Raw genomic sequence first — 26,665 nt, 5'->3', positions numbered from 1 at the left:
AGCCAGACTTTTGTTTCTTTATCTGGCATAAAAGAACCCTTCCTAACTTCCCCAGGAGGCTTGGGGAGGGTTTGGATGGGTGGGTAGCAAAGGAATTGTTTCACTGGTGGTCGCCTCAGGAGGTCAAGACTGGGCTGGCACTGTTTTCAATAACAGCCATTGTGATCATGGTCCAAAGTCTGGCAGGAAATTTTTACATGTTTGCTTTCATTTTGTTGTTAGATACCTGGAATGCCAAGGGCAGTTCTCTGCCAAACCACAAGAAGAATGAAAGCCCAGGACTTCCCTCGGGTCACCAGCTTCCTTCAGCTTGGGGCAAGAGTAAAATCTGCCCAAAGGTAGAAGTTTGGGAATTTCCCGTTGGCTCACATTTCAAACAAAGCTTGTACTTAATCCTCAGAGCTCAGAGTGAGCAGGGGTGAGTTCAAGAGACACAGGAACAGAGCACTCTGCTGAGAAACACACTAGCGACCACCTGGCTTCTAGTAAGTACGGCTTGCTTGACATGATGAGTTTGGGTTCTCAAGGCTGCGCCAATCTGGGCTGTTGTGACTTTTTCTTTATAACCTTCTTGGGCTGTACCATCAGAGGGAAATAGGACCTCTTGGGATTACACTCATCAGATTTCATTATAATGAACAGGTTAGGCAACAAGACTGGGTCAAGTCTCCTGAATAAGATCAAAGAGCTAAATCTGAAAAGATTTTTTATTTGGGGGCAATGACAAGAAATAAAAGCCGAACTATGAACAGATTTAATTCTTTTTTTCTCAGATAAAAGGAAGAGAAAAGTGGTTCGGACACCAGCTCTCAAGTTATGATTCTGACTCTGCTTTTTCTTATTTATGTGATCAAAAGCAAATTACTTAATCTCTCTGGTAACAGTTTCCTAGTCTGTAAAATGGATATTGTATCCCTGTAAGAATAATGAAAACTTTATAGTATTGTTGTATCTCATTATTATGTTATGTTGAATCTCATTAGATTTCATATGTGATAGATAATATTAAAGTTTTGCTTATATTATATAAGCAGAGTTTATATAATAGATTTTGTTTTCATGTGCATGTAATAGTAGATTTCATATATATGTATACATATACTGGATTTCATAAAAATAATTTGAATTTGATATAATAGAAATTAAATTGCATATATAATATGCAATATATGTTACATGAAATCCAGATATGTATACATATATATGAAATCCATTGATAAACATATAAAATCTATTTTACAGGTTTTGCTTAAAAGTGCTTGGAATGTATTAAACACATAATACATGCCAGTCATTATGAAGCAATCATAGACTCTCTGACCTGGACATGACCTAACAAGCAGCACTTGTTAAGCACCTACAAATTACTGACTGCTCCTTGCCAGATTATCTCAAGTAATGCTGACAAATCCTATGAGGGTGGTGATATTATCACTTCCATTTTATAGGTGAAGAAACAGAGGTGTAGAGAGGTTAACATGTACATATTACACACATATAATATACATACATACATATAGTATACTACGTTTGTATGTATATATGGAGAGTATAGTATATAGTACATAGTATATAGGATTCCCCGGTTGTTCAGCTGGTAAAGAATCAGCCTGCCAATGGAGGATACGAAAGAGACGTGGGTCTGATCCCTGGGTCAGGAAGATCCGCTGGAGGAGGAAATGGCACCCCACTCCAATATTCTTGCCTGGAAAATTCCATGGACAGAGGAGCCTGATTGGTTACAGTCCATGGGGTCGCAAAAGAGTCAGACATGACTGAGAACACACGCATGCAGCAAGCAGCACACAGAGATGGTAAGGGACAAAGTGCTTTTCAAATACTTTCATCCTTCACCCATGAGTTATTTAATGAATAATTGTGTGTGTGATATGAATATATATCTTTCCAGCATTTCTGTGAGTCATTTATATCATTTATACCCTGGGAGGAATGAGTGTTTATGCTGGAGAAAGGGAGCACTCAGGAGAGGAGGAATGAGCTCATGCCAACCAATAGTAAAGGACCCTTTGCCTCCTCCTATTTACTGGGATGACCCTGGCACTGCCCTGTTCGGTGCTTCCTCCTATTTGAGAGTCCTATGAATTCAAGGTGAAAATTTGATTCTTGATTTAAAGATCACACCTGCCCCTTGGGCTTTCATCCTGTGGGACCCCTCTACTTGCAGGGCCTCAAGTCAGTTACAGGATTGCCAGCAGATGTGTGCAGGAAAGGACTTGACATCTAGAGTCAGTTTGATCATATCAGCCTGAGCTCCTAGGGTTGGGCAGCCATGGGAACAGGCCTCTTGGGTGGCAGGGGCAGTTTAAGGACAGGGGTGTGCCCTGGTCCTTGCTCTCAGGTTTCCCTCGAGAGAAAATGAGTTCCTGGCACAGAGAAGAGCTTATCTTGGGCTTCCTTTTGGCCAGGAATGCTTTATCTGCTGCATTTGGTCCATAGCATCCTGCCCTCTGCCCTATTCTTGTCTCCATTGTTTGGTGTTTCTGTCTCCAGGGGCTCTCTTGTCAGAGCCACTTAAGAGGCAGAAACGGAGAAAGTCCAGGGAAGATGCTCCTTCAGTCATCCAGCAACACTTCCACAGAACTGCCACGTGGTGAGCACAGGCTGCTGGGATGGTCCTTGTTACCATGACTGCTATCAGCCTCAAGGGCAGAATGGGAAGCGGGGCTGATGACCCATCTCACCAACATTCGAGAGCACCATTCTGCCACTTGGTGACTGAGTGGCTATCAGTGAAGCATACTGTTGTTTGGGGACTAACACTTAGTCCTTCTATTTTGCAGGTAAGAACAGACAGCCATAATGGAGCGCAAACCCCAGAAGAGTTCAGGTACCCAAGGGGCATATTCTCAGAAGGGCATACTCCCATATTTTTTATTGGAAATAATGATCAATTCCCATAAAAGTAGCCAGGATACAGAAGATGGTTTTAGTAAGGATAATGGGTGGCATTCTAGGGTAATGATTGTTGATGTGGAGAATGTAGCAAAGACTGTTAGATTCGGTTAATTATTTTGTAAGAGTTCACTTATCTAGAACTTTGGCATTTTCCAACTTTTATGGATCAAATATTTTATGGAGATGGTATTGATATTAACAGCACACTATATCCCTGAGAAGACTGGAAAATATTTCCTTAATTTTACAGGAAACTCTCATTTGGACAGAAACTGCCTAAACTGTTACCAATAGATTAAGGGGCATCATTCAGATGTTCTTGCTTCATGCTCATATGCCAGAAGAGTCAGATTTAGGATGAAATAACTTAGAAATCAAACTATCCAATTCAATTCAAAAATAAATGTTAATGAATAATTATTCAAAGCACCTATTATTAGTAAGTTACAGTACTTCCTATTGCAGAAGGATGCACAGCCTAATTAGTAAGAGTCTTTGCTCTCAATGAGCTTGTAATTTCATTCGGAAGTTAAGATAAGCACATACAATCAGGATCAGGTTATGAAAGATAAGAGCAAAATGCTGTAAAGCTTGAAGAAAAAGAGAAAAAAAAAAAAGCCACACTCATAGTTGTGGCAATCCAGAGAGGTTGTATGAAAAGGGATTTGAACTGGATCCGAAACGATCCAATCAAAGTTTCAAAAGAGATTGGGAAAGAGAGCACATCTCAGCAGAAAGGGATGGTATGACCAAAAGCAATGAAGTAGGTTAGAGGCAGGTTGTGTTCAAGGAGAATATGGCTATAAAATAGGACGGGAGAGAATAGACTGGTGCCAGGAATTGACCTCGTAGGACCCTGGCAACCCTTGAAGAATTTCAAGCCCAGAAAAGGTATCATCAAATATGCTTTGGGGATTGCTCATATTTTGAGAAAAATAGCTTTATTGTAGTATACTTGACATACAATCAACTGCACATATTTTAAATGGTTTGTGTGTATATGACTTGGAAATAATCACCACAGCAAGAGAGTAATCACCTGCATCACTCCCAGTAATCTCCTTGTGCCTCTTTATAATCCTTCCTCCAGGAACCAATCCTGCTCCCCGCAGTTCCGCTTTCTGTCGTTCTAAGTTCATTTGTACTTACTCCAGTGTTCTTGCCTGGAGAATCCCAGGAACAGAAGAGCCTAGTGGGCTGCCGTCTATGGGGTCGCACAGAGTCGGACACGACTGAAGCGATTTAGCAGCAGCAAGTCGCTTCAGTCGTGTCCGCCCCATAGACGGCAGCCCACCAGGCTCTGCCGTCCCTCGGATTCTCCAGGCAAGAATACTGGAGTGGGTTGCCATTTCCTTCTCCAATGCATGAAAGTGAAAGGGAAGTCACTTACTAGAGCTTTACACAAATGGAATTTTACTGAATGAATTCTTTGGTTTCTTTCATTCAACTTAATTCTTTTGAGATTCACCTTTACTGTTACATATATCAAGTTTTTTGTCTAGACAGTCAATTGAATTTTTATCTTTTAAATAGTAAGGAAAATATTCCACATATTTATCCTTGCCGTTACCACTTCAGCGTTCATCATTCACTTGTATAAATTCATATTTCCATCTGGCGTCATTTTTTCACCTGAAGGATTTCCTTTAACATATAAAGCAGTCCTCCTAATTCTTTCAACTTTTGCATGTCTGAATATGTCTTGAAACTGCCTTCATTTCTGAAAGATATGTTTGCTGCATATAAAATTCTAAAATGACCTATTTTTCTTTCAATAGTTCAAGCATCTTGTTCCACTGGTTTTTGTTATTATTATTGTTTGCTTGCATTGTTTCTGATGAGAAATCTAATGATATCTGTATTTTTTCTTCTCTATGCATGAATGTCTTTTCTCCTCCTCTGATGGTTTTTAAGATTTTTCTTTATCACTGATTTTGAGCAATTTGATATGATGTTCCTTATCAGTTTTCTTCATATATTTTGTGTTTGGCGTTCCTGAGCTGCTTAGATTTCTGAGACAGTTTTCTTTAAATTTGTGAAATTTTCAGCATTATTTCTTCAAATATTTTTTTCTGTCTCTCTCCCCTACTTCAGGGACTCCAATTACTTTAAATTGTTGTTGTTATTCAGTTGCTAAATTGAGTCTGATTCTTTTCAGCCTCATGGACTACAGCACACCAGGTTTCCCGGTCCTCCACACTCTCCTGAAGTTTGCTCAAATTATGTCCATTGAGTCAGGTCACTTGAAATTGTCCCACAATGCACTGGTGCTTTTTTAATGTTTGGGTTTTTTTTTTTTTTTTTCTTCTGCTTTTCACTCTGCGTTTGTTTTGGTAGTCCTGTTAATCCCATCTGGTATTGCTGTTTCTCTGAGACATTGTAGTTTTCATCTCTAGCTCATTTTGGATCTTTTCTATATCTTCTGTATATCTAATTTCTTGAATGTGCAAAATGCAATTAATAATGCTGGTTTTAATGAACTCCTCTATTAATTCTCATATCTGTGTCAGTTCTAGGCCTGGTTTGATGGCTTGATGATTATCCACATTATGGATAATGCTTTCCTTCCTCTTTGCATAGCCGGTAACTTTTGATTGGTTGCCAGATCTTGCAAATTTTACCTTTTTGGGTACTGGATATTTTTGTATTTCTATGGGACAAAAAAAAAAAGATCTTAATGACCCAGATAAATGTGATGATGTGATCACTCAGCTAGAGCCAAACATCCTGGAATGAGAATTCAAGTAGGCCTTAGGAACCATCACTGCAAACAAAGCTAGTGAAGGTGAAGGAATTCCAGCTGAGCTATTTCAAATCCTAAAAGATGATGCTGTTAAAGTGCTGCACTCAATGTGCCAGCAAATTTGGAAAACTCAGCAGTGGCCACAGGACTGGACAAGGTCAGTTTTCCTTCCAATCCCAAAGAAAGGCAATGCCAAAGAATGCTCAAACTACAGCACAATTGCACTCATCTCACACGCTAGTAAAGTAATGCTCAAAATTCTCCAAGCCAGGTTTCAGCAGTACGTGAACCGTGAACTTCCAGTTGTTCAAGCTGGTTTTAGAAAAGGCAGAGGAACCAGAGACCAAATTGCCAACATCTACTGGATCATGGAAAAAGCAAGAAAGTTCCAGAAAAACATCTATTTCTGCTTTATTGACTATGCCAAAGCCTTTGACTGTGTGGATCACAATAAACTGTGGAAAATTCTTCAAGAGATGGGAATACCAGACCACCTGACCTGCCTCTTGAGAGATTTGTATGCAGGTCAGGAAGCAACAATTAGAACTGGACATGGAACAACAGACTGGTTCCAAATAGGAAAAGGAGTACGTCAAGGCTGTATATTGTCACCTTGCTTATTTAACTTCTATGCAGAGTACATCATGAGAAATGCTGGGCTGGAAGAAACACAAGCTGGAATCAAGATTGCCGGGAGAAATATCAATAACCTCAGATATGCAGATGACACCACCCTTATGGCAGAAAGTGAAGAGGAACTCAAAAGCCTCTTGATGACAGTGAAATAGGAGAGTGAAAAAGTTGGCTTAAAACTCAACATTCAAAAACCAAGATCATGGCCTCTGGTCCCATTACTTCATGGCAAGTAGATGGGGAAACAATGGAAACAGTGAGAGATTTTATTTTCTTGGACTTTGAAATCATTGCAGATGGAGACTGCAGCCATGAAATTAAAAGACGCTTGCTCCTTGGAAGAAAAGCTATGGCAAACCTAGACAATGTATTAAAAAAGCAGAGTCATGACTTTGCCAACAAAGGTCCATATACTCAAAGCTGTGGTTTTTCTGGTAGACATTTATAGATGTGAGCGTTGGAGCATAAAAAAAGCTGAGCGCTGAAGACCTGATGTTTTTGAACTGTGGTATTGGAGAAGACTCTTGAGAGTCCCTTGGACTGCAAGGAGATCAAATCAATCAATCCTAAAGGTAATCAGTCCTAAATATTCATTGCAAGGACTGATGCTGAAGCTGAAGTGCCAATACTTTGGCCACCTGATGTGAAGAGCGGACTCATTATAAAAGACTCTGCTGCTGAAAAGATTGAAGGCAGGAGGAGAAGGGGACAACAGAGGATGAGATGGTTGAATGGCATCACTGACTCAATGGACATGAGTTTGAGCAAGCTCCAGGAGGTGGTGAAGGACAGAGAAGCTTGGCGTGCTGCAGTCCATAGGGTCACAAAATATTAGACACAACTGAGCAACTAAACAAACAAAAAATAAACCTTGAGTATTTTTTCTGGGATGCAGTTAAGTTTCTTGCAAACAATTCAATCCTTTTAAGACTTGCTTTGCTGATTTGCTAGATCTGGAGCAGTCCTCACTACTGAGGAACGACTTTCTTGAGTACTCTTCCCAAAACTCCATAAATGATCAGTTTTGCTAGTTTAGCTGGAGCGAACAAGCACTTTCTCTGACCCACCAGAACACTAGGCACTATTTCCTCTAATTTTTTCTAATGGTTCTTTATCTGGCCTTGGGTAATTTTCCCACACACGTATACTGATAAATATTCTTGAATACTTGAAAGTGAAGTCGCTTAGTCTGTCCAACTCTTTGCAACCCCACGGACAGTAGCCTGCACCAGGCTCCTCTGTCCATGGGATTTTCTAGGCAAGAGTACTGGAGTGGGTTGCCATTTCCTTCTGCAGGGAATATTCCCGACCCAGGGATCAAACCCAGGTCTCCTATGTTGTAGGCAGACACTTTACCATCTGAGCCACCAGGCAAGTCCTATGAATACTTGAGGGGGACCTTATTAATGTCTCTGGGATTCTCTCTCATGCAGCTTTTTCCTCTGTCTTGTGAGCTCTAGCTGCCTTGATCTCCCTGAACCCTCATCTTTCTTCCCCCAGTTCAGGGGTCCACCTGGTCCCACCTCAGTTCCCCTTTTCTGTGCTGTGGGCTGGAAACTCCATCAAGGAAATTATGGGGCTCACCTAGTTTGTTTCCTGTCTCTTAAAGGTCCACTGACTTTTATTGCCTATGACCAGTGTCTTGAAAACCACTATTTTATATATTTTGCTTATTTTAAACAGGAGAGTAAATCCTATCACTACATCTTTGTCCAAAGTGTAAATTTGGTCAGATTTGGCATGGATTTGATCCCTGGGTTGGAAAGACCCCCTAAAGTAGGAAATGGCAACCCACTCCAGTATTCATGCATGGAAAATCCCGTGGACAGAGGAGCCTGGTGGGTTATAGTCCATGGGGTCGCAAAGAATTGAACATGACTGAGGGCAAGCACAAACAGATTCTTTAGTAAAGGCTATTTTTTACCAAACCCATGGACGAAATAGAATTTTAGCCTGGATGTAAAAGCAAAGTCAAAGTCTTCTTTTCAAAATAAATTCTATTTTAGCAACATTAATTTTTTTCTAAATAATGAAAGTAGTTCATATTTCTTGCAGACATTCTCAAAAAACATAGGAAAAATCGAAACTGCCTCTACATTTCAATCCTTACCGAGAAGTAGTTAACAATTTGGAAACCTCTTATTTAACGACTTTGCCACCTTATTTTCAATAACAGGTCATTTTGCTTTTGTTTGGTAAGTCAAAGGGCAAGGCAGAATTATCTGGCTGTGGCTGGTGCTTCAACAGAAATGGAGACAAATCTTTGTTCACATCTAGAGAGCCAATCGGAGAAGGCAATGGCAACCCACTCTAGTACTCTTGCCTGGTAAATTCCATGGACGGAGGAGCCTGGTAGGCTGCAGTCCATGGGGTCGCTAAGAGTCGGACACGACTGAGAGACTTCACTTTCACTTTTCACTTTCCTGCATTGGAGAAGGAAATGGCAACCCACTCCAGTGCTCTTGCCTGGAGAATCCCAGGGACGGGGGAGCCTCGTGGTCTGCCTTCTATGGGGTCGCACAGAGTCGGACACGACTGAAGCGATTTAGCAGCAGCAGCAGCAGAGAGCCAATAGCCTCCTCCAGAGACGGGGAGCCAGACAGGTGTGAGCTGAATTAAAGAGCTTCTAAATGTCATCTGAATGAAGGTCCTAACAGTGGATGAATAAGAATCACACACGTGGTCCTGAGGTTTTTGTTCTCTTGGCCTATGGTAGATGTTCTTTTCCATAACTGAATAATTTGAAGACCTTTCCAGAGGTAAACAGTGTTTTTCAATTGAATCAGTTCTTCTCAGAAATTTTTAGAGAACAGACTGAGTCCTGTTCACTTTCTTTTACTAGGCAAACAATTTACATTCTATTATGAAAAAGAAGTCTGCAAACAAGATTACTTTATTAAATCACCACCTCCTCAGCTTTTCTTCTCTGCGGTAAGTATTCACAAAGATTTAACAGGCCTCCCACCAGCCTCATGAGCATTTTTTAAATCCTTTCTCTTCCTCTGAGATTTAACTGAGATGCAAAGTGTTTTCATTTTTCAGACCTCTTGGAAAAAGCGGTTTTTCATTCTGTCAAAGAGTGGAGAAAAGGACTTTAGTCTTTCATATTACAAAGACCATCATCATCGAGGTTCTATTGAAATTGACCGGTGTGTATCCAATCAAGAAAATGTTGATAACAACAAATACTAACATGTTGCATGCAAATTAGAAAAAGAATTAGCAAACATTAATTTGTGGAACCAAGACTCTAACTGAAATATGAATTTTTCAGTTAAGTTTTAGGCTGAACAAAGTATTTTTAATCAGTGATAAACCAGATCTAAACTTATTTTCTAAAACTATTGGATACTTTTCAAAGCATTGGTCAAACAGATCTAAAGTTTTATTCAGTTGGGATCTTAACAATTGAAAAATATTAGTCAGTTTTCTTCCTAATTTTGTATTTGCATCTGTTTTAATACTTTATATCTAATAGAAATTCCAGTGTAGAAGTTGGCATCAGGAACCATGAAAAAATGCAGTCTGTACAGAAGATGTTTAAATGTCACCCTGATGAAGTGATGTCCATCAAGACCACTAACAGGGAATACTTCCTCATTGGCAGTGACAGGTAAGTAGTAAGATAACGTGGAGTGTCTCCTGTATTTTAAAACAATAAATATGCCTTGAATAGAAACCAGCGGCCACAGCCTTATAATCAGCTATGCATGCATGCACACTAAGTGGCCTCAGTGGTGTCTGACACTGTGCGATGGTACGGACTGTAGCCTGCCAGGCTCCTCTGTCCATGGGATTCTCCAGGTAAGAATACTGGAGTGGGTTGCCATGTCCTCCTTCAGGGGATCTTCCCAACCCAGGAGGGATCTAATCCATGTCTCTTTCATCTCCTGCATTGGCAGGGATGTTCTTTACCTCGAGTGCCACCTGGGAATACAAAATAAAATACAAAATACAAATAATAAATGCTGGAGAGGGTGTGGAGAAAAGGGAACCCTCTTACACTGTTGGTGGGAATGCAAACTAGCACAGCCACTATGGAGAACAGTGTGGAGATTCCTTAAAAAACTGGAAATAGAACTGCCTTATGATCCAGCAATCCCACTGCTGGGCATACACACTGAGGAAACCAGAAGGGAAAGAGACACGTGTACCCCAATGTTCATCGAAGCACTGTTTATAATAGCCAGGACATGGAAGCAACCTAGATGTCCATCAGCAGATGAATGGATAAGAAAGCTGTGGTACATATACACAATGGAGTATTACTCAGCCATTAAAAAGAATACATTTGAATCAGTTCTAATGAGGTGGATGAAACTGGAGCCTATTATACAGAGTGAAGTAAGCCAGAAGGAAAAACACCAATATAGTATACTAACGCATATATATGGAATTTAGAAAGATGGTAACGATAACCCTGTATACGAGACAGCAAAAGAGACACTGATGTATAGAACAGGCTTATGGACTCTGTGGGAGAGGGAGAGGGTGGGAAGATTTGGGAGAATGGCATTGAAACATGTGAAATGTCATGTATGAAACGAGATGCCAGTCCAGGTTCAATGCACGATGCTGGATGCTTGGGGCTGGTGCACTGGGACGACCCAGAGGGATGGTATGGGGAGGGAGGACGGAGGAGGGTTCAGGATGGGGAACACATGAGAAATCAAGGAATAAATTTAAAAAAAAAAAAAAAAAAGAAAAAAAAAAGAAAGAAACCTATGACCACAACCTTAAACCCCATCTTGGCGGTCTTTCTTTTTATTGCAGCTTGTTTAGGCTGTGCTGGGTCTTCGTTGCTGCACAGAGTTTTCTCTAGTTTCGGTCTGCAGGCTTCTCATCGAAGTGGCTTCTCATGTACAGCATGGGCTCTAGGGTGCGTGGGCTTCAGGAGTTGCAGTTCCTGGGCTCTAGAGCACAGACTCATAGTTCTGGCACATGGGCTTAGTTGCTTCGTGGCATGTGGGATATTCCCAGACCAGGAATCAAACCTGTCTCCTGTATTGGGAGGCAGACTCTTTACCAGTCAAGCCCCTTGGCATTCTTTATTATGACTTTAGTCTTTATTATGCCCCTTGACACATCACAGTATTCATTTCCTAGGGCTGCCATAACAATGTGCCATAAACCTGGTGGCTTAAAACAACAGAAATTTGTTATCTCACTGTTCTAGAGGCTAGGAGCCTGAAATTGAGGTGTCACGGGCCACGACAGTTCTAGAGGTTCTAGAGAAGATCTGTTCCAGGCCTCTTTCCTAACTTCTGGTAGTTTCTTGGCCTTGCTGCAGCAAACCTCCAGCTTTTACATGGTGTTCTCCCTATGTGCACATCTCTGGGTCCAAATTTCTCCTTTTTATAAGAACACTAGTCATCTTGGATTAGGACGCCCTACTCCAGTCTGACCTCATCTTCACTAATTACATCTACAGCAACCCGACCTGATTTCCAAATAAGGTCACATTCTGAGGTACTGAGGATTGGGATTTCAGCACATGAATTTAGGGGGCACAATTCAGCCCATGATAATCACCATCACCTCAGAAGCACTTTATGTGCACGAACCCAATATACAAATGTCTGTGCAAGCTACATATATTAGGGAGGGGCTGTGCTCATCCCTGAAGGAGTCTTCAGTTTTTAAGAGGGGCTTCTGGTGCTGGCAAAGATGCCTAATGGATCCTTTGTAGATGATTATCTGCTTGACAGAGAGGCTAATGTTGGGGGAGAAAGAAGTACGGAGGAGGCAGCGAACGCTCAAGCCAGAGTATGAAGAAACTTGAGCTGCTGTAGATCAACCCCAAGGCGAAAAGCTTTCTTTTCAACCGTCCTGAGAGTCAACAGAAAAGGAGGTGTGATTGATACACATTCGTTCAAACACGCCCTTCATAAACACACACACTCCCTCACGGGAGGCACACCTGGAGAGCTCCAGAAAATGGCACTGACAGATTAAGGGGCCGCTTAAGAACACAAAAGAAATACATGTCAAAGCCAAAAGCTCCAAAACCTGTGATTATACTGTTACCTCCCACTTTTCTTCCCATTTCTCTGAGCTTTCCTCACAGAGGCGGCATGAGGGTTAATTCTAGTGTGTGAGTGTGGAAGTGGTGAGGAGCTGGGGATGGGCATTTAAACTACTCGGGGAGGGGGAAAAGTCCTTATCTGCCTGGTACCTACCCCCACTGCCTGTTCCGGTGTTCATGAAAGACTCATTCTCTGGTTCAGAGGGAGTGCAGGCACCACTGGTGCCACATGCCAGCTGAAAGTTTATTTCTTTCAACAGGGAGAAGATTAAAGACTGGGTCTCCTTCTTGTCATCACTCTGCCAGGATATAAAAGCAGCGCACCAGAATACAGAGGTGACTCCATATCACTAATAAAATCGCAGAGCCCCTGAACACAGCCCTCTTTCCCAAGGGAACAATGCAAGCTTTTTCCCCCCCCGCTTGGCAACTGGCATTCACAAGGAATAAATAAGTGAGAGAATGTACATCCTTGTAATTTTTATGATTAGCAATAGAAAAAAATTCTTTTGTGTTTTACAAGAAAGCTAAAATATAGACACTTGAGATTTTCATTACTGGAGTAGGAGGGGTAAATTTTAGCTGTGGCATTTTTTTAATAGTAGCTGAAACTACAGTATTTTTCATCATTGTTATTCAAAGTACATAACAGCTACCTTTGGAATGACTAAGTTCAGGGTGGTTTCTATAGAAATGCATTTCACCTGTCTTGTATTTTCAATAGAATGTTTCTCTGATGTAAATGCTAGTAATTTTAAGTTGCTTACTTGCTTCATAAGAACCTTTGCTAAATTTACCTAAGTCCTTTCTTATGATAGGCTTCCCTTGTGGCTCAGCTGGTAAAGAATACACCTGCAATGTGGGAGACCTGGGTTCAATCCCTGGGTGGGGAAGATCCCCTGAAGAAGGGAAAGGCTACTCACTCCAGTATTCTGGCCTGGACTATACAGTCCATGGGGTCTCAAAGAGTTGGACACGACTGAGCGACTTTCACTTCTCACTTCGCTTTTCTTAAGACAGACCTTTATTAATGAAACTGGCCTCTAGGTACCATTTTGACATGGTTTCTAGGTTGTCCTATGCTTACAACAAAAGCAGAGGCCAAGGAGAAAGGGAAAGCAAGGGTGTGTCTGTAAGAACTCAGATGATTAGAGAGAAGGGTACAGAGGGATATAGGGTTGAAAAGACAGGGAAACTCAGAGCATCTCTGAAGGCCAGGCTGGAAGTCCTCAAGGGTCTGGAAACAGGAGAGGGACAAGATCAGCTTTAATCTTAATGGGAGCAGGCTGACCAGCAGTATAAATGCTAGCGGTCAAAGACTGGGAGCAAAGACCCCAAGACCAGGCGGTTGCTTCATTCTAGACCAGGGATCAATTGTGCCCTGATTCCAATATTCCTTTTTCATAAGCAGGAGAAACTCTCATCAGGTGATAAAAGGCCCTCTTCAGACCCTCTCCTTGGACCTTTCCGCATGCCAGAGGCTGTCAGCGCCACCATAGCAAGAAACAGTCTTCCAGACATGGTAATCAGACTTACCCCTCTTTGTTAGGACACCATGCCTGGAGCTAGCTGATTCAGAAGTCAATTGTATTTGACATCTTCCTCAAAGCCTAACCCATCATGAATGATTTTTGGTCCTAGGATCTATCCTTTATTTAGTCTGTTCCACCTACCATGATAAGCCTCACTGCATGCCCTGCCTACCTCTAAATGTATTCTTTCATTTTGGATGCTCCTTGATACACATCCAGGTACGTATCCGCATTGGATGGAGATCCTTCAGCTAAACAAAAGCCTGGCTGGCAACCTCCTCTTTCCTTTCACAGGGCAAAGATTACTTCTAAAAAAAAATTCCCCAAACACCACTTGACCATTTGTACTCTTGAGGCAAAATCAGATTCTTATTAATTTCGTGTATTCACCCAAATCAGTCTTACTTCTGTGTGTGTGTGTGTGTGTGTGTGACTTCAACTTCATTTCTAATGAAATCCACTTGAGGAAAAAATTATACTACATCTGCCCCTTGAAAGTGATTTGTAATTATGCCTCAGCTTTCTTAGATTTGCAGGCTTCCTAGTTTTGGATATTATTAACAAACAGGCTGAATGTTGTTTTCTTCTGCCATGGATGCTATTTTGTGCCTTAGAGATGTTACCATTGGCATTCTCTTTTTTTTCCCCTTTTTTTCCCCTGGGTACCAGGCACATCTCAACAGGACCTAGCCTCCTGTTTTATCTAGTTGGAAGCTCTCCAACTATTTTAAAAGCTTTTTGTAGCATATCAAATGCACCAAGCCAAATACTTCACTTGGGATTTGTCATAAGGGTGATAGGAATAAAGACTGAGAAGGATAACTCTTTTCTATAAATGCCTCTTGCCCTCCTGCTTTTCAACGTCCATACCCTTCTCTCTAAAGATAATGTTATTGGTCATTTTGTCTGTTTTGCGGTGTGTTCCAATCAGTTCCCATTAAGGGTACCACCTACATTGTTGGGAGCTGTTGTGGTTGTTGTTTCCAAAATAGAATGGGAACCCTTCCTCATCCTCAATTCAGCATGGCCTGGCTCCATGAGCTTGGAGCTAGAAAAATGGACACAACTTAAATACATCTTTTAAAAAAAAGTCACTTTCTTTCAAGGACTTCCTAGAGAACATTCAGGGTTTTTTTTCAAACCCACCTCCCCCGCTCTTGCTCTAAGGCATTGTTCTTGAAAGAACTGAATTACAACAATTTTTCTGCCACGCAAAGCAGCTACTTTGCAGAATGTTCTGTATCTATGAGGGAGGGAAGCAATAATTGGTGGAACCTAGATCACCTTGAAGGCTTATAATTCATACTATCACAAGATCAAAGCTAAAAAATTGCATTGGAAACAATAGAGGTATAGAAGCCGAACACAGAAGAGGAATATTGGGCAGAAAGTGAAAAGACGCAGTGTCTTGCCTCTAGGCTGCTTACCTTCTCAGATGGCACTGAAAAGCAGGAAAAGATGAGAGTGAGGATTCTGCGGCAGAGCTTAGTGACTTAGAACACCACGCACCAGAGAGAATCACTTGTTCTGAGTTCCAGGACCCAATAGTAGAGAAAAGCCTGAAAGATGCGCTTATAATTTTCTATCAGTGGTGATAGAAAGCAGGTTTAAGTCATATGGGCTTCTGGATATAACCCTGGAAGATCCTCAGGTGTTCCCAACCCAGTTACTCTATTATGCCTTTTCCAGAAAATATGTGGCTTAATTCTGTCTGTTGCAAAGAAAAAGAAAAAGCATTCATTCTGTCTTGATCTCTTGATTCAGCGTTTAGTGAAAGAACAGTCTCCAGGACTCAGAGAAGCTCGCCTATCGCATGACTTCTCATCAGAAATCTCTGAAGATTCAGAAGAAGACAGCCATTATATTAGTCCTCGGAGCATTCTTTTAGAGGTAACCTCTCCCACCCATCAGTCATTTATTCCTTCTACAAATATTTACTGAGCCCCTACCAGGCACTCAGACTAGGTTCCGAAGCAGACACAGGTGACGCGCTCACAGTGTTGACACTTTGATAGAAGCTAACCAGGACACACGACAGAAAAGTCTCCATGCTGAAGAGAGATGCTTATAAAATGCTCAGAGGGCCTGAGGCGTGGGAGGCAGGGGGAGCTGACTTTCAGACAGAGGCCAGGGAAGGTTCCATGGAGATGACATTTGGCCTTATATGCCAGGCGAAATTTAGACTTGAGGGGTTGACCTGAGGAGTATTTCTGGATAGAAACAATAAATATGAACAGACCCAATATTCTTGGGTGAGAAACTGTGCGGTATGTGCCAATCAGCATATTGATCATTCGGAAGCCCCTACTGAGAGCCTTCTGTGTGTTAATCCTGGCCTGTGCTAGGCGTGGTGGCTGCCAGGAAGGACCTGACATCATGCCTGCCCCCCTTCCCCCACCGAGCTCACAGTCTTACCAGTCTTACAGGTCGATGCTCCAGCAGAGGTGTGGTCAGAGAGCTCTGGAAGCAAACAGCAAGGCCCTGTAGTATAGCACAGGAGACAGTATTCAATAACCCGTGATAAGCCGTAAAGGTGAAGAATATGAAAAAGAATGTACTTATATAATATATAACTGAATCACTTTGCTGTACAGTAGAAATTAACATAACATTGCAAATCAGCTATATGTCAATAAAGCTGACATAAATATATGTCAATATTATTTTTTTTTTAAAAAGAGCCCTGGAGGCACTAGGAAAAAAAAAAATAGGTTTTCTGTCTCCACTGGAGTCAGGGAAAGCTTCAAGATACAAAATAGCATTTGATATGGGTGTGATGAATAGTTTAGCTTAGCCCTAACCTAATACTAACAAGTGACCTATTGGGGGAAAACACACAAAAAGCAGTAAAAAGACTCAGTCAGACCATGACGGATTATGAATGCCAAGTTGACTTCATGCTACAGGCAACACAGGGGGCAGTAGCAGCTTCTCAATCAGGAAAGAGCAAAACCAAATTATCTTCTAGGACTGCTAACCCCGGGCTTCACAGGTGGCTCAGTGGTAAAGAATCCACCTGCCAATGCAGGAGACACAGGTTCAACCCCTGGGTTCGGATGATCCCCTGGAGTAGGAAATGGCAACCCACTCCAGTATTCTTGCCTGGAAAATTCCATGGATAGAGGAGGCTGGAAGGCTACAGTCCCTGGGGTCGTAAAGAGTCAGACACGACTGAGCACTCACTATTAACCTAAGAGCTACATTTAAGGTGGACAGTGGAGAGAAGAGAATGGAAATGGAAGGTAGGAAGACAGAATTGGGGGGAGGGGGCAGCAGTTCTCAAACCAGGGGGAGTGGTGTTTCTGCAAGATGATGACATGTGTTCATATGAAGGAAGCATTCTGAGGTCAAGTACGTTCTAGAAACAGTAAATCAAAGTAATTTACACAAGCTTCTTTCGTGTAGAATTCTCTGTGCCTTTAGCATGCAGTGGTGCATTATCAACAGCCAACCAGAACACAGCGCACAGCATGTGACCCCAGGACCCTGCTTTACCCCAGGTTTTTTCACAGCTGAGCTCTTTGGGACACAGTGACGACAACCAGTCTTTTCATGACAGTCGAACCAACCGGTCAGGTGATATGAACACTAAGCTATAATGTCTGGCATTTTCTAGGTACTTTATGAGATGCAAAGTCTAGTAAGGCAAATAAAACTAAGCTGGTGACTTCCCTGGCAGTCCAGTGGTTAAGACTTCGCCTTCCAGTGAAGGGAGTGTGGGTTCTAGCCCTGATCGGGAGCTAGGATCGCATGTGCCTTGCGCCCAAAAAACCAAAACATAAAACAGAAACAATATTGTAACAAATTCACTAAAGACTTTAAAAAGAGTCCATCTCAAAAAAGTAATCTTAAAAAAAAAAAAAAACTGGAAGACGGTTACAAAAATTAAGTGTAACAACTGTGCTAAAGAAGTTCAGAGAAGGGAAAGGTTGGCAGTGGCTAATGTGATCAGAAAGACCTCAGGCCAGGCCTGAATACAGCATCATTAGACAGAAGGGAGGGCTTCCCAGGTGGAGCTAGTGGTAAAGAATCTGCCTGCTAATACAGGAGATATAAGAGACTCGGGTTTGATTCCTGGGTTGGGAGGATCCCCTGGAAGCCAGTTTTCTTGCCCATAGAATCCCATGGACAGAGGAGCCTGGCAGGCTGAGGTCCACAGGGTCTCAAAGAGATGGAAGCAATTAGCATGCACACAGACAGAGGGGAAAGGGGGCATTCCAGGCAAAGAAAATGGCATGAAATGGATAAGGGGCACAGTGGGAAGACTGGCTTGTCTGGAATGAAGTGTTGTAATAATGGTTGATGATTTTTTAGGTAGGCCATCGAAAGCCCTCAGGGAATTTTGAGAAACCATTGTCCCAAATGACTCAGTTCTGACCACCTTGGTGGGGAGCCCCCAGAGGGCAGTATTTTCTAGGACCTTCACAGCCCCTTGAAGCAATTTGCCTGCCTGTGAGCACAGTAGCCTGCTCTCTACAGAGAGAGGCCAGCCCTGCGTGTGTCAGAGCCTTTGGCCCAGGTGATATTATTCTATAATAGCACTGGTTGGGAGAAAAAGAGTTCATGTCATTAACTGCCTAATGATGAAACGAAAAAATAAATAGCAATTGAGTCCAGTATGCACCTGTATCAGGAGCGTGGGGAACCCAAGAGAAGAAAACGAACTCTGAGTCTGCAGAAACTTTACTGGTTTGTTCTCCCAGAACAAGCACCACTGTTCATTCGATGGTAGACGTACTTACAGTTTCAGGGACCAAAGCCATCAGGAGGCAGCACAAGGTACCAGGCTTATTGGTAGACTTGCGTCCTTACATCTCTGCCTCTTTTCTGTAGTTGGGTAATATTGCTCCCAATGATTCTGGTGAACTCACGGACCCCATTGGACCTCGTAGTCCAGACAAGGTCTCCAAGACAGCTGAGTGTCATTACTTGTCAATGAAATCCTGGTAAGTAAAACTGCCATACTCTAAAATTTGCTCTTAGCTAATGTGCTATTCAATGACAATTGCTGTCAGTTCATTTCAAGGGCTGATGTAATAATACAGATGCGTTACTGTAGACCAAATTCAGCATATTATTCATCTCAAAACAAGAAAAAGTGAGAATGGTTTCCCTACCTATAGAAAACATGCTTAGTGACATCCTTGGGACATTTTCTGTCTTGTGGGGCAACATGCTTAGTGACATCCTTGGGACATTTTCTGTCTTGTGGGGCAGTTCTTTCCTATTTTGTATTCACATCTCTCACACTCTGACTTCTGTCTCCAAACTGTCCCAATGTAAAGAGCTATTTTGATTCCATATCCATTTTTAGAAGGGAATTCTATTGGATTTAATTCTGACTGTGGTTGGGATTCTGCTGGTTGGATATACTTCAAACACTGTTAATTTTTACACGGCTTTAGCTACTTAAATCTGATTCGCACACCGTGGAAAGTTGTAGACAGACATGCTGAGAAAACTTTTGTGTTAACTTCTTATGCTCTAGTCTTCTCAAAGAGCTGTCCCTTGAGTCTGTTGATGGCAAAGAGGAATTTCAGCCCCTGGCAGAGATCCAGAATGGGGAGCTTCATCAGCAAGAACAAGCCTCAGGAACTCACTTTTATCTTCCACCTGACAATTCCGAAGCACAGACCACGAATGACGCAACGCAGTCGGCCTCACTAACTGTTGTGCAATTGTCCATATTAATCAAGTAAAGTCTTCATTTCTAAAACTTTATGGGCCCATAGAGCAAGGCAAACTTCCTTTTGTACTCAGAATTCACATTTTCAAGCAGTTCCTAAAAATCTCCAACTTGGCCAAGAATCTGACCTTGGCCTTGTCACTGAAGTGGTGGCTAAGGACAGTACGTACCAGAGCTGGGAATACAGTGGTCCCTGGGCTGTGGGTGGTGATTTCAAATACTTTTTAAAAATTCTCTGTTAGCTGGTTTTTCAGATTCTGGAATTTTGGATCATTCTGATCAGGTTAGCACATCACCCAGATTTTACTATTAAAATTATGGGCATGCAAGCCATGTCAGGTTTGGTTATAGACTAGAAGGGGAGATCAGTTAGGTTTTAAATGATGCCAAGAACAATTTGATGAGATTGCTCTCAATTTTAACTCTTTCTGGTGTCTCCTTCAGTGGAGAAATGTGCAATCTGATGTGATACATAATGAATTTAGTCCAATTTTTACTTCTTTTTCATTGTCCACCGTCATGAACCCATTCCAGGAGGGATGAGGGAAGGCATTGATGCGGAACTTAAATCTATGTTCTTCTCCAAATGTTTTAGATAATCTTTAACTGGACAATACCCTCTCAGGTGTCAGAGCCCAAAGTCCACTCGGAAAGTGTAGATCAGAGCCTGTGATAGCTGCCTGATTTTTGCAAACATCTTATTTTACAGTAATATCCCAGATGAAAGCCAAGTGCAGAAACTGAACGTGTTCCTTTCTCTTCCTGACATCAAAACTTATCTTGTTCTCAAAGAAGCTGCAGGACGGATATGGTAGGTAGGAGATTTGAGGGTTATTGATTATAAATGGGGTTGGATGATATGAAAGCAAGAATTATATCTTGAAGTACTGTATGTGGCAAAACTGACTGGAGAACTTGGACTTGTGTCGTTGTTGTCATGCAAGCATGCAGATTCCCTTCAGTCATGCCCAACTCTGTGCAAACCTATGGACTATTGCCTGCCAGGCTCGTCCGTCCATGGGGTTCTCCAGGCAAAAATACTGGAGTGGGTTGCCATGCCTTCCTCCATGCAGTTGTCACAAAGGGTCTTTGAGAATATCGCTGTATAGGAGAGTCAGCTGAGGGTAGGTGGGTATAGAAGGACCCAAAGTTCCAGGAAACGGTAAATTTCTGCTGTTTTGAAGTCGGCAGGGATATGTATGGTCCAAGGAAATCATTGCCAATCAATGATCAGTGATTATTTTATGAATGAATGAAGTTACTGAGGTCAACAAGAATCTAAGATCTAAAAGAAAACAGCATGCCCGGGTAGAAGATGTCCAGACATCAGCTAAACACCCGCTGGTCAGGAAACTCAGACACAGAAGCCTGTGTGGCAGAGAATTTCCTTAGAATGACCACTGTTTATTTGACTCTATATTCTTTTTAAGACTTTGTAACTCATTTTGACGGAAGATGAGTTTTATAAGAGAAAAAAGCTTGCTAATGTAAACATCACGTGTCAACTGTCTTATAATTTTATTAGAGGGAAGGAACCATAGCTTGCCATTTTTCCAGACTTCCCACAATCCAGGGCTGAACACAGTATTTGACAGGAACTATAGACTTCTCTGTGTCTGAGCTTGCTCATCTGTTAATTCATTTATGTGTTCATTGGCCATTCATTGTGTAATCATTATGTACCCACTTTCAATAAATACTTAGCATCTTCTGTTTATAGGATTATAAAAATATTTTAACGGTGGTACCACATGCCTAGGGTCTCAAAGCCTGGTGGAAAAGACAGCTACATAAACAAGTAAATATAAAATCGCATTTTATTTAAATATACAATAAGTGAGGGGCCCACACAATACAATAGAAACCCAGAGGCTGCTGCTGCTGCTAAGTCGCTTCAGTCGTGTCCGACTCTGTGCGACCCCATAGACGGCAGCCCACCCGGCTCCCCTGTCCCTGGGATTCCCCAGGCAAGAACACTGGAGTGGATTGCCATTTCCTTCTCCAATGCATGAAAGTGACAAGTGAAAGTGAAGTCACTCAGTCGTGTCCGACTCTAGCAACCCCATGGACTGCAGCCCACCAGGCTCCGCCATCCATGGGGTTTTCCAGGCAAGAGTACTGGAGTGGGGTGCCATTGCCTTCTCCAAATCCAGAGGCAGGAGAGATTAATTAAGCTAAAGGAAGTGTGACAAGGGCTTTGCAGAGGTAGCACACTTTGGAATAGGACTTTGGAAGAAGGTTCAGGCTGGTAGAGTAATGACAGAGGAAAAAATATTCCAAATAGTAAAAGGAGTTTGATTGTTTCAGATATGGTGAAACGCAGCTAAAGAAATTAGTAACAGTAGTGGTAGAATAGACTAGAGTGAGGAGCCCAATCTGTGCCCCCATCTGTGCCTGGCATTCCCAGCGGGCGCCGTCTCACACTTGTGTTGGATGCTGTACCCTCGTTGCAGTGTGGCTCAGTGGGATGCCCCCCCACGCCTGGGATGCTTATTTTTCCATGGAGATCACCTTTTGGCCGTGAATGACCTGAAGCCCCAGAGCCTGGAGGAGGTCTCCTTGTTTCTCAGCCGGTCCATCCGGAGGGAGGTGAGTGTTGCTGATTGGCTCTGGACAGGGCAAGAAAGAACAAGAGCAAGGCCTTGGTTGGCATCTGAACAATACTCCGAAGACAAATGAGATGTTTCAGTCCTCAGCCGCCGAATGTAAATAAGAGAATCAGAAGTGTAAATAACACTTCATACTATACATCTAAATAACAAGAATGTTATTTTAGAACCCTTTTAAAATTGTTTTGTATAAAGTACTATTTGGAGGGAGCCCTGGGCTAGGAGACTGAAACAGCTGGGTTCAAGACCTCAGACTCAGCATGACCTGGCAAAAAAGAGCTTGCAGAGATATCAGACAGGCTTTACATCCCACCTCCTTGAACCAAATGGTGCTTCAATTTTCTCTTCTGTGAAATTAGGGATAATGACTAATTGGGCTTCCCAGGTGGCGCTAGTGGTAAAGAACCCACCTGCCAATGCAGGAGATGCAGGAAACGCAGGTTCAAGCCCTGGATCGGGATGATCCCCTGGAGTAGGAAATGACAACCCTCTCCAGTGTTCTTGTCTGGAAAATACCATGGGATAGAAGAGCCTGGCGGACTACAGTCCATGGGGTCACATGTACACATGTCCTTAAAAGGCTCGTCATGTTTCTGCCTGTTTGTAAGTCCCAGAGTCGTTATCCCTTTCCTGGTCTTATTTTATTTCTGATGAGCCACATGACCTTGGGAAGGTCACTTCCTTCTCTGACAAGTGAATTTGAGTTTCTTCTCTCTAAAGTGAGAGAGGGTTGATTTTCAAACTGTACTTCTTGGACCCCTGAGACAAAGACAGGAGGAGAGGAGAGGAAAGGGACAGTGTTCAGGGCCTCAACTATAGAGAGTAGGGTATATTTTTCATTATTTTTTCACGTTTGAATTTCCTGTTATCTTACCTTGAGGAAATAGTGACTTGGCTTAAAATTTCTAAAAACTGCTCTATTGGAAGATCTCTCAAATTTCTTCCAGCTCTGAGAGTTTATGATTAAATATGTCTTATCTCATCTACATCACACAATAACCTGGTTGGTTAGACAAATTGTTCTGCCCCTACTGTCTAAATGGGGAAACTTAGGAAGAATGAGTGAGTTCTTTACGATACATAAATAGTTTTAGAGCAAGGACTCATTCATTCCTTTATTCATTTGCTCACTCGCCATTTATCAAACATCTATTGTATGCTGGATTCTCTGCTAGGTCCTAGAGCTACAAAAATGATCTTTGAGTTTAAAGAGCTTGCAGATTAGTGGATAAAACAGATATGTTACAGGTACAGTGTGTGCCTTGAGATATGAGCAGAGGGCCATGGGATCACAGAGGAAAAATGAAGTTAATCTATTTGAGGGAGGCCAGAAAGGTGTCTCAGAGAAAAGGATGCTTGGCTTGGGTTTTGAAGCCTAGGATAGGAGTTTGTGTGGTGGAAAAAGAGGGAGCTTTCAGGAGTCCAGCTCAACAATCTAGTAACTGTGATATATTTCCTCTGCCAAAAACCCACACTGAGGCCACATGTTTAATATAATCTTCTGAAAGTTACCAAACAACACTCTGATCCAGAGACCCAGGCATCAACTCTGAAGCCAAGAAAAGGGTTTTTTCCTGGGAGCAGATCCAGGAACTCCACCTGGGCATCGCTGACTGCAGTTTATCAAGACTGCCTTCTACACTGTGCACTCACTTGCAGAGAGTGGCGGACAACGTTTGTTTTGGGCCCTTTCTGCCTCTTCACTTTCTCCTGTGTGCTATTGAGAAATACGGGGTGTTCACTGACATGATTATTGGAAGGTCAAAAAATCCCCCAACTTGCTTACCCCACCATTCTTGATCTATTCCTTTATGTTAAAAATGAATACCTGGTCCTTTTAAAAATTCAAATAGCTGGTCCCTGGAAGGAAAATAATGTTGGAAGAGGGGAAATGTGGAACCAAAAGTGTGTGTGTGTGTGTGTGTGTGTGTGTTAGTCTCTCAGTAGTGTCTAACTCTTTGGAGCCCCATGGACTGTAGCCCACCAGGCTCCTCTGTCCTTGGAAATCTCCAGGCAAAAATACTGGAGTGGGTAGCCATTCCCTTCTCCAGGGGATCTTCCCAACAGGGATCAAATCTGGGTCTCCTCCATTGGCAGGCAGATTCTTTACCCTCTGGACCACAAGGGGAGCCTAGAGAGGGTAGTCAAAGACTGATAATGTCTTAGAATAGTTGAACCAAGCAGACGCATATTCCATCCTTGAGACATGAAGTTGATGGAAATAGGAATTTGGGGTGAGCAGGGGCTGGGGTTGGGGAGGGGAGAGAATGTGAGTGTAGAAGGGGAGGAGATGCTAGATTGCAGGAAAAACAGAGAGAGCTTCAGTTTCCTCTCAATTTTGTCAGAGTCTGGTCCTGTCTAGTGCTCCGGTTTCAAGAGGCTTTTTAATTCTTGGTACAAATAGGCCTTTCTGGACAGGATTAATGTATTCTGATTGTGTGTGCGTGTTCAGTTGCTCAGTCATGTCTGACCCTTTGCGAGCCCATGGACTGTAGCCACCAGGCTCCTCTTGTGGATGGAATTTTTCAGGCAATAATACTGTAATGGGTTGCCATTTTCCTCCTCCAGGGCATCTTCCCGACCCAGGGATCGAACACGCATCTCTTGCATCTCCTGCATTGGCAGGCAGATTCTTTACCACTAGCACCACCCAGGAAACCCCAGTGTACTCTGGAATCTGCCCTGAAGTCTCAGGCCAGTGGAGGCCAGAGAATAAAAACCCATCTTCCCCCTGAATATATAAGGTCATCCTGGCTTTTTCCTGCCCAGATTTTCTTCAAAACCAGCTTCACAGGGTGTGAATGAGGACAGACTGAAATTGAGAATCAACAGTCCTAAGGATAATCTTTAGCCATTTAATGTTCTTCTCTCTTGTGTTTTAGAAAGTAAAACTCACCATCGGTCGTATCCCAAATTCAGAGAAATTTCACACAATAGCCTGTACGTGCTCCTTACAAGACCAAGGTGTTAAACCTTCTCAACTGGTTACATCTGTACTGGAGAGTACGCTGAAAAGGACTCGAGCCATTAAAAGGGGTCAGCGGAAAAGATCTGGAGAGTAGCGTGCTGGGGCCCACCTCCACCAAGCCAGGACGGGCTTTGGACTCTGTGCTGGTCTCTGGCCCTCATCTCTGTGTGACACCAGGCAGCCAGCACACCTCTCTGAATTTCTCCATCTGCATCGTAACAATGGAACAACCCTCCCCTCCCTGGCTTTAGCATCAGGGATGCTGGAGAGGTCCAAAGGGAATAACGTCTATGGAACCCAGTGAGCATGCGAGGCCTTATTATCTTAGACTTTGTCCCAAACACCACGGACAGAGAGTGGGTAAGTTTCTCATCTAAAATGCGCTGTGTGTTCTGTGAGGTCATGGTCCACACAATCTCTTCTTTGTTAGGGAATGGACAGTTGGAAATACTCATTCCGGGAAGCCAAGATTCCCCAGGGAGATGTGATACTGTATCGGCCTTCCCAAACACCTCCTGTTACTCATCATGTCCAGAATGTTGAGACATCAGTGGCCTCTTGGATTCCATGATCCTCTTGTTTCCTTAAAGACTCAGGAAGAATTTTAGAAGTCAAAGCAGTTTGAAGGTTATATCCAGCAAGTTTGCTTGTTCTACCAGTACCAAGAGAACTGCGTAGCACTTGAAAGTTTGAAGAGTCTAAACTAATTGATGGGCTTCCTAGGCGGTGCTAGTGGTCAAGAACCCACCTGCCAATGCAGGAGACATAAGAGACTCGAGTTCAATCCCTGGGTCAGCAAGATTCCCTAGAGGAGGGCATGGCAACTCACTCCAGTATTCTTGCGTGGAGAATCTCATGGACAGAGGAGCCTAGCGGGGTACAGTTTATAGGGTCTCAAAGAGTCAGACGTGACTGAAGTGACTTAGCACACACGCAAGTAATTGATGCATTAAACTCACTGATCCTGAAAGGTGGGAAGTATTTTTTCTCATAAATAAGAAAACAAATTCAGAGGACTAAAAAGGATGAATCAAAGCAAGGAATGGTAGAGCAAAAGAGGGCTTTGGAAAATAGATGGTACTGGGTTGCCATTTTACACAGGAAGAAATAAGGCCTCTGATGTTTACTGATGTATTTTTTTTGTGGCTCCTGGTTTCATAGCTATTTAGGGGCAGAAGCAAGAATCTAAAAGCAGATATGGCAGATGTCCTGATCCTCTCTTTGGATTGGGATTTAGATTTGAAAAGGCCTTCTGCGTATGGATAGAAAGCGCTGGTGGCTCAGACAGTAAAGAATCTGCCTGCAATTCGGGAGACCCGGGTTTGATTCCTGGGTTGGGAGGATCCCCTGGAGAAGGGAATGGCAACCCATTCCAGTATTCTTGCCTGGAGAATCCCATGGAAGAGGAGCCTGGTGGGCTGCTGTCCATGAGGTCCCAAAGAGTCAGACACAACTGAGCAACTAGCACTTCCAGCATATAGATGAGACACTCAAAGACAGTTTATTTTCTGTCATCTAGATTGTACAGAAAAGTATTAAAATTTTTATTCATA

At 42.6% G+C, this 26,665-nt stretch overlaps 1 protein-coding gene across 2 annotated transcripts; it reads left to right on the top strand.

Annotated features, from left to right (window-relative positions):
• Positions 1 to 249: 249 nt before the first annotated feature.
• On the top strand, positions 250 to 26,665 carry PLEKHS1 (pleckstrin homology domain containing S1). 2 transcript variants are annotated; one of them, XM_027529146.1, is made up of 13 exons: positions 250 to 485; positions 2,802 to 2,848; positions 9,135 to 9,223; positions 9,335 to 9,441; positions 9,771 to 9,905; positions 12,578 to 12,653; positions 13,729 to 13,839; positions 15,614 to 15,739; positions 18,683 to 18,795; positions 19,338 to 19,544; positions 20,245 to 20,346; positions 21,989 to 22,124; positions 25,027 to 26,665. In XM_027529146.1, the coding sequence occupies exons 2-13, from the start codon at positions 2,821 to 2,823 to the stop codon at positions 25,204 to 25,206; spliced, it is 1,410 nt and encodes a 469-aa protein (XP_027384947.1). In that variant the 5' UTR covers positions 250 to 485; positions 2,802 to 2,820; the 3' UTR covers positions 25,207 to 26,665. The 2 variants fall into 2 exon arrangements, with proteins under 2 accessions (XP_027384947.1, XP_027384946.1); XM_027529145.1 differs by having other exon boundaries at positions 13,726 to 13,839.

The sequence above is a fragment of the Bos indicus x Bos taurus genome, chromosome 26 (genome assembly GCF_003369695.1).
Source record: "Bos indicus x Bos taurus breed Angus x Brahman F1 hybrid chromosome 26, Bos_hybrid_MaternalHap_v2.0, whole genome shotgun sequence".
Lineage (NCBI taxonomy): Eukaryota > Metazoa > Chordata > Mammalia > Artiodactyla > Bovidae > Bos > Bos indicus x Bos taurus.
The sequence above is the reverse complement of the archived record's forward strand: the minus strand, read 5'-3'. Positions and strand labels throughout refer to the sequence as shown.